General features: G+C 42.1%; 2 protein-coding genes across 3 annotated transcripts; one reads left to right on the top strand and one right to left on the bottom strand.

Moving 5' to 3' along the window:
- Positions 1 to 1,185: 1,185 nt before the first annotated feature.
- LOC134018951 (5-aminolevulinate synthase, non-specific, mitochondrial-like) lies at positions 1,186 to 5,766 on the bottom strand. The gene is made up of 11 exons (XM_062459349.1): positions 5,575 to 5,766; positions 4,540 to 4,768; positions 4,221 to 4,397; positions 3,941 to 4,072; positions 3,630 to 3,849; positions 3,269 to 3,453; positions 2,966 to 3,145; positions 2,700 to 2,864; positions 1,915 to 2,183; positions 1,605 to 1,767; positions 1,186 to 1,477 (listed from the first exon to the last, which is right to left on the bottom strand). The coding sequence occupies exons 2-11, from the start codon at positions 4,754 to 4,756 to the stop codon at positions 1,317 to 1,319; spliced, it is 1,869 nt and encodes a 622-aa protein (XP_062315333.1). The 5' UTR covers positions 4,757 to 4,768; positions 5,575 to 5,766; the 3' UTR covers positions 1,186 to 1,316.
- A 2,290-nt stretch (positions 5,767 to 8,056) lies between these two features.
- Positions 8,057 to 13,304, top strand: shisa10.1 (shisa family member 10, tandem duplicate 1). Of its 2 annotated transcripts, none has more exons than XM_062459336.1 (5): positions 8,057 to 8,315; positions 9,477 to 9,621; positions 10,105 to 10,232; positions 11,767 to 12,057; positions 12,373 to 13,304. In XM_062459336.1, exons 1-5 carry the CDS (start codon positions 8,249 to 8,251, stop codon positions 12,564 to 12,566), a joined length of 825 nt encoding a protein of 274 aa, XP_062315320.1. In that variant the 5' UTR covers positions 8,057 to 8,248; the 3' UTR covers positions 12,567 to 13,304. The 2 variants fall into 2 exon arrangements, with proteins under 2 accessions (XP_062315320.1, XP_062315311.1); XM_062459327.1 differs by having other exon boundaries at positions 8,061 to 8,315; positions 12,370 to 13,304.
- Positions 13,305 to 13,382: the final 78 nt, after the last annotated feature.

Genomic DNA, 13,382 nt, shown 5'->3' with positions numbered 1-13,382 from the left:
AGAACAACAGATTTCATCAGGGTATTTCCACAGATGTTCCTTTTCTGTACCACGTAAAGAAGAAGTAAACCATACACCTTACAACACAACGTTTCAAACAAAACCATTCCTGATATGCAATGGTTTGCTACTTACTGTTATAAAGCATTGTGTATAAAATCTAGGTCTCTTCCAGGACAAAGTAAGTCCTGGAATACTGTGACAACACTGCGATGTCATGACAACCACAAGTGCGGTTTATCAGAATGTGATAAAGGTGTTATTGTCCGTTCCTCTTCACATATTACTTTGACTGTCCTTGTTTGTGTGCTCTACACACACACACACTTTTAGGGGGGGCTGGTGTCGCTAGAGCAACATTCACTGGATCAACCAGGGGTCAACCAGCCCTGGTTGTTATGGGCTCCTTGACCAAAAGGTGTGTTGTATTTTGATATTCAGAAAGGTAGATGGCCTACATTTGAGAAGCCTGTAACTGAATAGCTTCTTTTGTCTGAATTGGGTCACACTAATCTCAGCATTTATCTTTGGCCATCATTGTTAGTCTCCACAGGGTTATTCCTCATTCAGCAAATAGAACTGTCTCAGGTAGATATTTGCTGAACATAACAAGCACTTATGTAAAATGTATACACAGTTGTCTGAATGTCAGTCAATGTTTATGACAAGTGTGCGTTTCTGTTCATATGTAGACCCTCAGCTACATGATATTGACATCAGAAAGGTTCTAATAGAGACTACACTCTTCTAACATCCAGAACTAATTCTGACATTTTACAGAGATACAGAACAAGCCTCCAGACAGGTATTTATTCAACTATATGGTTTTGATCTGCAACAAGTCAATATACCATCTCCAAAACTCCTATCAGTTCTACTGTGTTAAAAACCAAACTCAATTAATGTTCTCATATTTTTTCTTTACGTACATTCCTTTTTGTTCAGCCCTGACAGAGATTTATTAGAGACAGTTAATAATGTATTAGTAAAGTTCTAGTCTGCTTTGGTGAACCATGACAGCAAACTTTTATCTTATTTTTTTATTCCCTATTAGGACAGCTATTGAACACTCTTGACAGTTATTATCTTAGACAAGCAAGCTAGTCCAAGTTAATTGATAAAAAACATATACATATACATATAATGACCAATGCACCAATGACCAATAAAAACACAGATCTCATATTTGTTATCATATTTTATTTCATCATATAGTATCTTCTCATGGAATATTAAATAAGTTATGCCACTTATCAAAGACAATTATACACCACAACAGTGATATTTTAAAGGAATGGATTAAAGTTTGTGTAGTGTCAGGCATGTGCAGAAATAGGGTGGCTTAGTCCACTGAAGTAAGACTTTTCTCTTTCGCTCATCACTTCAAAGTGAAGAGGCTGCTGGCAGAAAGTGCATTCAGCTGAGGAGTGAGGCTTCACCTCCAAACCAACCTCCTTCCAGGTGTCGATTAGCTTGTCTTTTGGAGGAGAAAAAAAAAATCGTTTTATGAACAATATACAATGCAACAAGACATTAGCTTCTTTAAGTTTCCCCAGAGTTTGAATAGAATTGTTACTGGTTTCAACCCAAAATATGGCACCTACCAACAAAGTAGTTCATCATCTGGGGGGTGTGATGTGGCGTGGGGGCGATACGGAGCAGCTCCTCCCCCCGGGCCACAGTTGGGTAGTTGATAGCCTGGACGTAGATGTTGTACCGGCTCATCATGATGTCACAGACCTCATTGTTCTTCTCCGCATTGGACACCTGTCAGATCAACACACACCGGGTTTCTCAGAGACAGTGGCGCAGTCGATAGATCTTACTGGCCTTTTCCTGTTTTATCCTTTCCTGCTCCGTTAGCCGGGAAGGAGGACAAGCATGCGTTGTGAGGCCGTGTTTGTCGTGTCTTACCCTGACAGGGATGATGTGACTGGGACAGTGTACCACGGGCAGCCCAGAGTCCATCAGCATCTGGCGCAGCAGCTTGACGTTGCGCTGGTGTTTGCGCCGCAGCATGCGCCCCTCCTCTCCTTTGAGGGTCTGGATGGACTCCCTGGCCCCGGCCAGCAGCATGGGGGGCAGGGAGGTGGTGAAGATGAAGCCCGCGGCGTACGAGCGCACCGTGTCGATCAGGGCGTCGGTGCTGGCGATGTAGCCCCCCACACAGCCGAACGCCTTGCCTGAAACAGAACATCGGAAAACACACTTACTGACCTGTATATGGTTATCATCAAAAAGCCTAGATAGTTATTAGTGACATCACTGATATCCCTTTCATAACTAGGCAGGCAAGCCCAATTTATGTTCCATTTATTCTCAGAGTAGGACAAAAAAGAACCTGCAATTTTCCTCTTCACTTTGGAAAGAAATGGCCATCTTATTTCCATTTACAAACCCTTTTCATATATTTTTCAATGGATCTTGGTCATCTTGACATTGTGCAACAGCTGAGCACTTGAGGGTAATTGGTGGCAGGGTTTTCTAGAAGCTTAGAGGAAATTCAATAAGACCAAAACAACAGCCTGTGTCTCCTAGCAACAGGTGAATGGCTCTTGTTCAGCTAGTGTCCCCTGACACATCACGTGACTGTCCCAAGGCTCCGGAAATGTGTATTCAACCAGAGAAGACATTTTTCTTGTCTTCTCTGAACTGTTGTACTGAGGTACTGTAAGTGAGGTACTGAGATGGTTACTTACCGAGGGTTCCGGAGATGATGTCCATCTTGTGCATGATGCCATCCCTGTCTCCAATCCCTCCACCTCTGGCCCCATACAAGCCCACTGCATGGACCTCATCCACAAATGTAATTGCACCAAATTCATGGGCGACATCACACATCTCATTCAGTGGGCACACAGCACCTGGAAGACAGACATTACACATTACTCAAAAGCACATGCGGGGTCATGCTAGGCTTCTTTGGGGTAAGACAACCACTTAGAAATATACTGCAGAGACTGACCATCCATGGAGTGCACAGTCTCAAAGGCTACAATCTTTGGAGTGGAGGGGTCAGACTTCTTCAGGAGCTCTCGCAAGTGGTTGACGTTGTTGTGGCCAAAGATGAACTTCTTGGCTCCACTGTTCCTGATCCCCTGGATCATTGATGCATGATTCCCTGCATCGGAGTAGATCTCACAACCTGGGAAGAGGACAAGAGGAGCAAATGAACCGACTGTTAGGACTGAGACTATTCCATTGTACTCAAAGAATAGTCTAACCAATTATGAAGTGGGCCCTAATCTGTCAAGTCAAGTAAACTGACCAGGCAACATTTTAGCCAATGTGAAGAGAGTCGAGTCATTTGCCACGTAGCAGGAAGTAAATAGCAAGGCTGCGTCTTTGCCGTGCAGGTCAGCCAGCTCATGTTCCAACTCGACATGGAATTTGCTGGTCCCAGAGATGTTCCTGGTCCCTCCAGCCCCTGATCCATGCTTATGTAAAGTCTCCCTGAGGGTAAACAGACCAATTAACACTCTCACACCCTCAACGCTGCAAACACGATTGAGGAAAAACAAAACGAGGGCTCACGCCATCTCACACACCCTCAACTGCACCCATGAGGCTCGTTCCTTCTACATCCGAGGTCGGGTCTGTTTGCATGTGAAAGACGGCTTGCTACTTACATGACGGACTGCACCACGCGCGGGTGGCGGCTCATGCCCAGGTAGTCGTTGCTGCACCACACGGACACGTTCCTCTTGGAGCCCAGGGACTGCGTGTAATCGTCGGCCATGGGGAACTCAGTGGCCTTGCGGTTCACGGTCTTGAACACGCGGTAGGTGTGGTCGCTCTTCTTCGCCTCGATTTTCGTCTCAAAGAATTCATCGTAATGAAAGTTGGCCACTGTGGAAGGGAATGGCGACAATATAAGCGAGGTCTTCGACAGAGACCAACTTATTGCTGTCGGTGGTAAACGGGGGACCAAGGTACTCACCACTGGGCATGTTCTCCTGCAACAAGTGGGAGACCCTGGTTGGGCGCTGCTTCAGGAGGTTTCTCATAAGGTTGGTTTCCCTATCTTTCGAGGTTATGACCAGAGGCTTGTTCAGCTTGGCTGGGGACACATCTGCACAAACAAAGGACACGAGAAGGTCTCAAACAGAGTACAGATGGCCTGAAATGACCTGCTATTAAATAACATTTCAACAAGCATGCATTACAAGTCAGTTTGATGGGAGTGGACTGCGCAAGCCTTGCATCAAGCTATCTCTCACCTATCTGAACATTGCGGCCCTCCTGGACGTCCTCCTGGAGTTCAACACTTGCTTGGCGCACAACGCTGCTGTGCTTTTGTCCCATTTCCGCTGCCAGGAAAGGGCACTTGGAGGCACTAGCTTGCCCTGAGGTTGGCGCAGGGTGGCCCTTGTGAAACTTGATATCCTGTTTAGGTCCTGTAGGCATAAGATACATTTAGTCCATTTATTAAACTAATTATTTGAGCCTATTTTTACATGAATTATACATTTTCCCATGTCATAAACAATACACGTTTCTTTCATCTCATGTAGCATGGGTCTTGGCGAAGGAGCTCACCCTCATTGGATGTGCTGGTCTCCTCATTGGATGTGCTGGTGTCCTCAGTCTTCTGGAAGCTAGAGGACGAGGAGCAGAGAGAGCGAGCCAGGGGCTTGGAGGCCAGGTCCATCATCACAGGGCATCTTTGGGCATAAACCACCAGGGACTTTCTGGTCTGCTGCAGAAAGGCTTGGGGTACACGGGACAGGAATGGGCAGCGACGAATAATGTCCATACTTGTTTGAGCCTGCAAGTTAAGCAAAAACATATGTAAAATGTATGTGTAAGGATGCATAGGGATACATTCAAAGACTATTTGTTTGTCATTCTAGATATGGTGATGACTGGGGGGAAAGAAACTGTGTTCCATCTCCCAGCGCACTAATAAATTCCTGGAAATGTGATAAATGCCTATTTCCAGGAATGCCCACCCACTTCACGACTCGGAAGTGGCGCAACATGGGGAACAACACCGTTGTATCCTTCTGACTCAGTTAGCATTTGAAAAGGTAAAGGCTAAAGTTAAAGACTAGATTCAACTGTTTACTACTAAATGGTATAACTAATTAATTGGTCATGACAATTTCTAGCTACACACTACACCGTCCATAGTCCTGTAAATGACTGCCTCGTGACAAGGTTAGATTCTGATTAGAGATTGTTCACAAGGTATTGTAATAGAGTAGGTACGTGCGTTATCGTTGACTGATAATTGGTAATAATAATCGAAACCCTATTGGATAATATCACACATTAGCCAGCTACATTCAGTTCTAGTACATACAGCTAGCTACAACAAAGTCATTACGACAGGTTACAAAATTCAGTTTACGCAACTCCAAAATGATGCCTCATTGATGCTGGGGACAAGCGAAGATGGGTTGCGAGACAAGCCATCTTAAACTACATTACCTGATCTCAGGCTAGATAGATTTGAGTTGACTGCTGGCTGTTACTGTACTAGTTAGCTAACTACGAGCTATAAGACAGTTTACTAAGTGTCGGGCCGCTAGTAGTACAGTACAGTCCTAGCAAGCTGACAACTCAACTCACCTCGGGATTCTTTAGACCACCGGAGCGCCAATAAATCTGTTAACGAAGATGGCTTGGTTTGAAGAGTGACTACAAGTCAGTAGTTGATGATCAAATTCTGAATTAAGCCTGATATAACCAGTACCGTAAAGTTATTGATGTGAACCAACTATCGTTATCCTTCACTGAGGACGAACGAAAGGACGACAACCCTAAACCGGCTTTTAAGAGCCGAAGTGTTACTGAGTCTCGCGAGAGAAAATGAAAGTACGTCAGAGACACTTTTTTTTACGTCAGAGACGCTCATCCAGAAAGGTTTGTCCTTTGATTACCTCATTAGTCCAGTCATTTTATGAAAAAAGGTAGGACAAATTGCAACAGAAGCAAACTCAACTGATTTTGTATCCTCAATATGTCCTGAGAGTAAGGGAAAAAAAAAGCCCCGAAGAATCCCATTAAGGGAAAGTTTCGAAAAAGACCCAAATATAGCCTATTCACACGCCTATTCATTATTTTTCTCATGTGAATAGGGTAAAAAATTGTTTGTTAACATGGGCATATGGCGCATAATCTAATTAGGTATGTGCTAATTTTCATAAATACCACAACAGATCTAAACGTTGGGTATAGCCAGGTGAAAATGTTTTGTTGAATCTTGTTGACATATAACAGTTGAGTTTGATTCTGTTGCAATTTGTCCTAGGTTGACGCCCATTTTGGCTTAAAATGACTGGACTACATCCAGAAAATACGTATTTCTATGATGAACAGTGAAAACGTAACTGTGCACCCTATGCATTATGAAAATTTGACAGTCTCATTTATGGTCAGATACAAATTATAAGCTTGATCATAATTGCATGACAGCGTTCCATGTAAAATACTTTGTAAATCAGCTATTTTTGTATCTTGATATTAGGAAGTGTCTTTATGTGTCGGTGTGGGTAACATTTGCTGAAGAAGTAATAACTTTCTTGATGCAATGTCAAATTAGTTGTCTAATTGCGCCCTCCAGTGTCAATACAGAAATATGTCAAAATTCAACGCTTCAACTCGAGCAACCATCAGGGAAAGTAAAACCTAGGCTTTTCTGGGAGATGGCATAATGGCTTGAAGTGTTCTATTATTTTTCAAATATTGTGATCATATGTACAATATTATATATATGTATCTAATTATACTAGTATCTCATATTTCACATTATATGTTTACATTTTCTTCATTTAGCAAAAGCTTGAAACCGTCACCGCCAGAGCGTCCAGCATTGGTGTGGGGGTTTAGCAGATTGTTCTTGTTTGGGAAAGAGGATAGCTGTTTGAACAGGTCTAAGAGATGACGGGGAGAGGGTGGGGGTGAGGAGGGAGGAGAAGGTGATCAGTTTGCGTGGGTTACGGATGCACGAGTCGATCAATTGTAGAACAGAAACTTGTAGAACAGATGTTGAGGGTGATGGTCATGCTGGTTTGGGGAAAAGAGAGCAGACAGAATAAAGAGACTGGGAGAGTCAAGAGTTGAAGGTGGATACAATGTCCACATACATGAAGGAGGAGGCGGCGAGGGAGGGAGGGAAGAGTAGAGGTCCCGTCTGTGGGTGACAGTGGAGGGTCCTTGGGTGTGTTAATGACAGAGAGAGTGTCAATGACAAAGAAGTGGTCAGACACATGGAGGGAGGTCATTGTGAGACCAGGTGTTACAGCTCCTGGTGAAGACAAGGTCTAGTTGGTTGCCAGGCTTGTAAAAGATGGACAGAGAGCAAAGACAATAGACTGCAGAAGTCAGACACCGTCCACCTGGGAGGTCCGATCCGCGAGTAGCCTAGATGCAGTTACTCGTTCTATCTGCACTCTGAACTTAAGTCTCGTATGTATTTTTCGGTGTGCTGTGCTGTTCACTTTAAGGATGTTTATTGAAATAGGCAACTGTTATCAGGTTTTGCTTCTTTTGATACAAGTTAGACAAAATGACAAAACTTTCCTTAAAGTATAGTTTTCTTCTAAATAAAGTATAATGACTAGTTTAAAAGGTATAGGCCTAGCTACTTTTAAAGAAAATCGAATAAGGAGGTTAATCTAATTTGTAACCTTTAACATATAGGTACGCTGTTGTAGAGTTGTAGACGCACAATCTGAAATTTCGAAGAAAATCATCAATTAGTCTATTGCCCTGCTGAAAACATTGCTAATGCAATTTTGATGTGACTTAAAATAATTGAGTTCGCATAGAACACGACGGTGGCACCATCTCAATAAAAATACATTGAATCGGTAAAACGCGACCCTAAAACAGACACACTAACGAAATCTGACTGGATTTGTGTTCTACGTACGCGTTATGTTACATTATTCGAGACAAGAAAAACTGCGTCAATCTGAAATTACATTTCCTATGAGTCCACCCTACCAGGTAAGGCACTAGCTTTCAAATATCTGACTTCATTAGAGCCGTAGGAAAAAAAAATATATATTTGGCTCTGTTCAGTACTAGCCAAGGTGTAGTACAGGGTTAACAATGGCGCTAACTACAACGTGCATTTTGCGGAAGTTACTACAACACGAGTTGACACATTGCAGGCCAAATCAGCTGGTGTTCTTTTGTTGAGGCGCGACTTCCTCTATTCTACTGTTCTAGTCTAGCTCTGCTACTTTTGTCAGTGTGGGGGTCTTGCATGTTTTGCAAGACACATTTCCAATGAGCCATGGCGACAGCCCTGTATGTTCTTGTTGTTACCCTTGTGTGCCTGGCAGTGACTCCTGTTGTATTTGGTAAGTATTTTTTCACTGGAAATGTAGCATAAACTACCGAATATCAATCTGGTCCTCTGCTGCTTTTAGCTTTCGTTTTTTCTCAAACCGAAAGCTAGCTAAGCTAATCTAACCAGAGCTGTTCTATCTGTGTGGACTGGTGGGAATGCAAGTCTTATCTCTACTTTAAGTTGCACAAAGCCTTCAAGAGGTTAAGACTTTAAAGGTTAAACTGACATTAACTAACGTGATAGGTGTCCTGGTAACTCGACTAGTTGGCTGGCTAGCTAGCTAGCTAGACTACCTACTGTAGCTCAGCTAACGTAACCTCGAGGGTTGTCGTTGGTGCATTATTTTCCCCCCAAGGTTTACTACTCAGAGTTTATTACCTACTGTACCTGTATTTTACGACATGGATAAAGTACTCGATCTCGTTGGTGTTAGGCAAAGCTAGTTAGCATGCTGCTGTCTTAACTAGTGGTTGATGCAACGTGCCATGTATCCTCTGCTCTGTGGGGTCTCAGACTTCTTGGCTGGCTACCTTCTACCTACAAAACTAGTGGAGTCGAAACATGTTTTGGACTTCTGTGTACTAGTAGCCTATGTTGACGTATAGATCATTAGTGCGTGCATGATAACAAAAGTCACATCTGCTTAGTTTACCATGCTTTGACCGGTTATCTTAGAATTGCTGCAGGCTGTGTGCTAGCTATCTCTGCTAGCCTAGCTAATTTGATAAATAAACCTCAAGAAATCAATCAGGTCGGATGGCCCCGGTGTCCACCACAGCTCCAGTCCAGCGATTGTGTCACGGGATACGTAGGATTGGATCTAGCTATACTACTCTAGTTTCCTATCAAAAATACATCGTTTACATAGACATGCGTATGGTTTACTCCCACATACTACGACGTCAACTTACTAGTCTACTAACTAAACACATTTGGAGATAAGATAACATTAGTTAAATCATTTTTCATCCAGACTCTGTGATCCTTCAGAGAAGACAATGATTTATTATTAAAGTGTTTTTTTTTTCTCCAAACAATTAAGTGAATTTGTGTTGTTCATTGTGCAGGGATTTCTATTAATCTCAAGAAACAGATTGGTTTATTGTGTGCTGTCTAACACATCCTTTAAACCACAACTTAACCCCTAACCTTTCGTTTTCCTTTCGTCCAGCTGATGACTGCGATGCTTACAATGATATAAGAGGCATATACCATTCCAGCATATTCTGTGGCAGACAGTTCTGTTGTGGCACATGTTACAACAGATACTGCTGTACAGACTCCTTCCGTAAGTTCGATGACGACGTATGCACCAGGTATAGTAACAAACATTTGACCCCAAAGATCAAGCCGTTCTGTTGAATCTTATCTAATTATGAATGATAATTTATTGTAAGAGATTATTGAAATAGTACGTTTCAGATGTAGCCTAGTTTAGGTGCAACAATGATAATTTCCACACAAGAAAGTAGAAACATATTTTGCTACCAGTGACCTTTGTTGATGTGGGTTTTGTTCTGTTTATGTGCACAGCCCCTATTTCCTTTCTAGACCAATCTTTGCAACAACATCCTCTCTAAGATGTTACACATACCAGTGCCACAGATGCATGAAAAAAGGGCCCTTCTAAAGACCACCAATACAATTAAATTATTACAGAATGTAGTTTGGATTTGTAATTTTAGTTATTTCGTTCTAGATTGTCGTTGACAGAAATCTTTTGCACTAAATGTTTGTAACTGTCAGTGGTATATTAATATAAATTCTGTTTAAATTATATGTTTTGTCTTTTGTGTTAGCTTCAGTTCTTTCGGCACTGTAGGAACTGCAGCCGTCATAACAGGTAGCATCTTTGTAATCGTCGTATTCATCTGCTGCTGTGTGTGCCCCTGCTGCTGTCTGTACAAAATGTGCAGAAGCCCCAGACGTAAGTGTTATATCAATTGTTTCATGAATAGATTGTAACACATTTTGTAGTTACACATCATACATCTTATCATCTAACTTTGCGTGATGCTTTGCGTTGTTGAAGTAAAACTATTTCGGTGTGTACTTGAAGTTGCTCAAAATGCATAAGCTGTTATGAGCTGTTCAGGATCAGGTGGGCTGGGTATGACTCATGTGGGATTCAGCCCATGACCTTTGAACCTTATCTTACTCTTCCACATACAGACATCTGTCATTTTAGCTGGCTATACTCCTTATACTTCTCTTAGTTATTTTGCTCTGTCTTCATCAGTGAAAGGCTTTGCCTTTCACACATTTCTTTAGATATTTCCCAGAAACAAGTATTGTCAGACTTGAAGCTCATATTTCATGTTGAGATCAGACTCCAGATCCCCACCCAGTCTGACTAATAGTTTCCACAGCCACTGCGTCATCCCAGAATACCTACAGGAAGTGATAATTTGCTGTTGGAGGAATTCACAAACAGTGACAAGCCCAAGAATCATGTGGTCGATCTCTGAGAACCTAGTCTTATGTAATTCTGTTTTTTTAATTTCAGTGAAAAATAAGGGTTTCTTAGTTGTTTACATTTAGCAAAATACAGAAAAAGAATATAACATTACAAAAATCTCAAAGGTACAATAGGTATAATTTGTTCTGTAAAAAAAAAAAGTTTTGTCCCCCTATAAACATGTTGTGTAAGCTAATGAGGCCTTCTGAGAGTTGTTTAGCTACACAGATAGCTCTGTGCCAGTGGAATGTAAATGTGTAATTATGGGGTGGCCTGCTACTTTACAGCCAATTATGGTCCAGCAATCCTGTCCCAGCCAATTGCATTGGAAGTTCAGACCAGAGTGTGGGGAAGCTGTTTTTTAAATATTTAAATGTATTCCTTTCCTTCATTTTACCTATTGCAGTTATAATATATGGGAATAAAGTAACTTCTTTTGAATTCTTAACACCAACTATGAACAGTTGAACACCAAGAGGCATTAAGAACAGATGTCAAATGTGGCAATGTCCTGACATACTACTCCCATCTGTAGTTTCCACAACTTTCAATTTACACTTTCACTTTACTGTTGTATTTTAAATATGGATACATGTACTTATGGGCTACTAGAAAGGTGAAAGGGAAGTACGCTTATTATTAATGACTTATGACCATATCTGTGTAGCTTTCTTGTGTTGTTGTTACTTGTTAATGTTATATGTTATAGTGTTAAATTATAGCATTTTTGGTATATGTTACTATGTTACTTTGCTATTTATATCTACTGTCTACTGCGCAGATGTTGCTGGCCAAGTCTTAAGAATTTCTCTGCACTGAAGCAATTTGGTGTATGCGTCAATAAACTTTGATTGATTGATATATATCACCTTAACTGTCTACAAAAAATCTGAAGACGGTTTCTACGGAAGGAAACTGTATTGTGTCAGTAATCAGAGCATTCTTTCCCCCTTTGCCCTTTTCATGTATGTCAATGACAACTTCTCTTTTGCTGTGTTGACAGCGGTTGTAGCAACCACAACCCACACTGTGATCAACACATCATACCCCCAGCAGCCAACTGCTTCATCCAACCAACGCTACCAAGCAACTCATTATTCAGGATACCAGCCAATGCCAGTTCAGCAAAGCTATGGGGGCCAGCCCATGCAACCAGCATATGGGGGCCAGCCCATGCAACCAGCATATGGGGGCCAGCCTATGCAACCAGCATATGGGGGCCAGCCTATGCCCACTGCTCCCTACCAGGGGCAGCCATGTATGCCAGGACCACCTCCACCTTACCAAGAAGCTGGTAAGCATTTCACTACCTAGAGGCAGGTGATTGGCAGGGGTGTGTAATTGCTGCTAAAGAATCCCAAAGCTATTTTGCCAGTGATATTTTGTGCCTAGCAACTGTAGCACATCCCAGGTAACTTCTATACCCAACATGCAAGAATGACTAGGCATATTCCTAGGAGGGACTTTCATGTATTGTAAAAAGAAGGAATATTCTGTTTGTCATGTGCAAATGAGTAAGGCTAATGATTATTGCCACATCATTATAGCTGGGCCTCATTAAAGTGGCTAGTATCTCTCACACTTCAAAATGTTGTCTCCCTCCTAGCAGGTACTAGGTTCCCAGCTGCAGTGCCTTATAGTCAGGCAGCGTTCGCACCAGGACAAACACCCTACCCCCTTCAACCCCCTGGCCAGTTGCCCCCACAGCCTGGCCAGTTGCCCCCACAGCCAGACCTTCAGTCCAGCCAGCCGGCCTACAACCCTGCGTACGTGGAGCCTCAGCCACCAAAAACGGGCTATTAAACCACAAGAGGGGGGTGTGTGTTCAGGAAGCTAGGACGATGACAACATTGGATAGAAATGTTAAGTCTAGAGTAGACCTGAGCAATTATGCTCATGACATTGTGTGTGAAAGATTCAGACCTGCTGTACATTTCTATCTGGATGTTGTATAACGTTGCAGCTTTCTGACCAGACCTGAGCCCAGCCTCCTTAAATGTGTAATGCATTGTGGGATCGAAACATTTGATCATCAGTCCATTCACAAATGCAGTGGGAACATTTTCACCAGTGAATGTGAACTGAACTCTTGAGTGGCACTGAGTTCTATATAATATTGTTACCATTGATGCAAAAAGAAAAACACCCAGTATTCAGTTATGACAGATTCTTATATATAATGTATTCCTACTAAAAATTGTTTTGTCCATGAAGTGACTACAACAGCATTGTCCATGCACAATCTAGTTTTTATACACCAATTTGATTTTTTCATTTAATGAACTAGCAATTATCAAAAGAAATGCCAAAATTCTAAACTATCAGTGGTCTGCCAGTCCCAATTTAGTATAATCATCTCATGCTCTTATTTATCAGGTATGACAGTTCCGGGCCTTTACATCATCATTAATGGAAAGGGATGTTGCTGATACTAGCCATAAGTGAATGTACTCTGTTCACACCTCAAAGCTGTGTGGATTTCAGTATATGTCCTGGCCAGTATAGAATTAGAAACTTAGTGCAACAGTTGTGCCTTCTTAACCCTCGTGCTGCCTTCGGGTCACATGACCCAAAGGTTCATAACGAACCATCGTTGTGTTTACCCAATTTTACCCAATA

Source organism: Osmerus eperlanus, chromosome 1 (assembly GCF_963692335.1).
Source record: "Osmerus eperlanus chromosome 1, fOsmEpe2.1, whole genome shotgun sequence".
Classification (NCBI taxonomy): domain Eukaryota; kingdom Metazoa; phylum Chordata; class Actinopteri; order Osmeriformes; family Osmeridae; genus Osmerus; species Osmerus eperlanus.
Note: the sequence above shows the minus strand (reverse complement) of the source record. Positions and strands in the feature narration are given on the sequence as shown.

Coding starts and splice junctions, on each gene's coding strand:
- shisa10.1 (XM_062459327.1), top strand. CDS start 8,249: ATGGCGACAGCCCTGTATGTTCTTGTTGTTACCCTTGTGTGCCTGGCA. Junction 9,622..10,104: donor GATGACGACGTATGCACCAG/GTATAGTAACAA, acceptor CTTTTGTGTTAG/CTTCAGTTCTTTCGGCACTG. Junction 10,233..11,766: donor AATGTGCAGAAGCCCCAGAC/GTAAGTGTTATA, acceptor CTGTGTTGACAG/CGGTTGTAGCAACCACAACC.
- LOC134018951 (XM_062459349.1), bottom strand. CDS start 4,756: ATGGACATTATTCGTCGCTGCCCATTCCTGTCCCGTGTACCCCAAGCC. Junction 3,850..3,940: donor GCAGGAGAACATGCCCAGTG/GTGAGTACCTTG, acceptor TCCCTTCCACAG/TGGCCAACTTTCATTACGAT. Junction 2,184..2,699: donor CATCATCTCCGGAACCCTCG/GTAAGTAACCAT, acceptor GTTCTGTTTCAG/GCAAGGCGTTCGGCTGTGTG.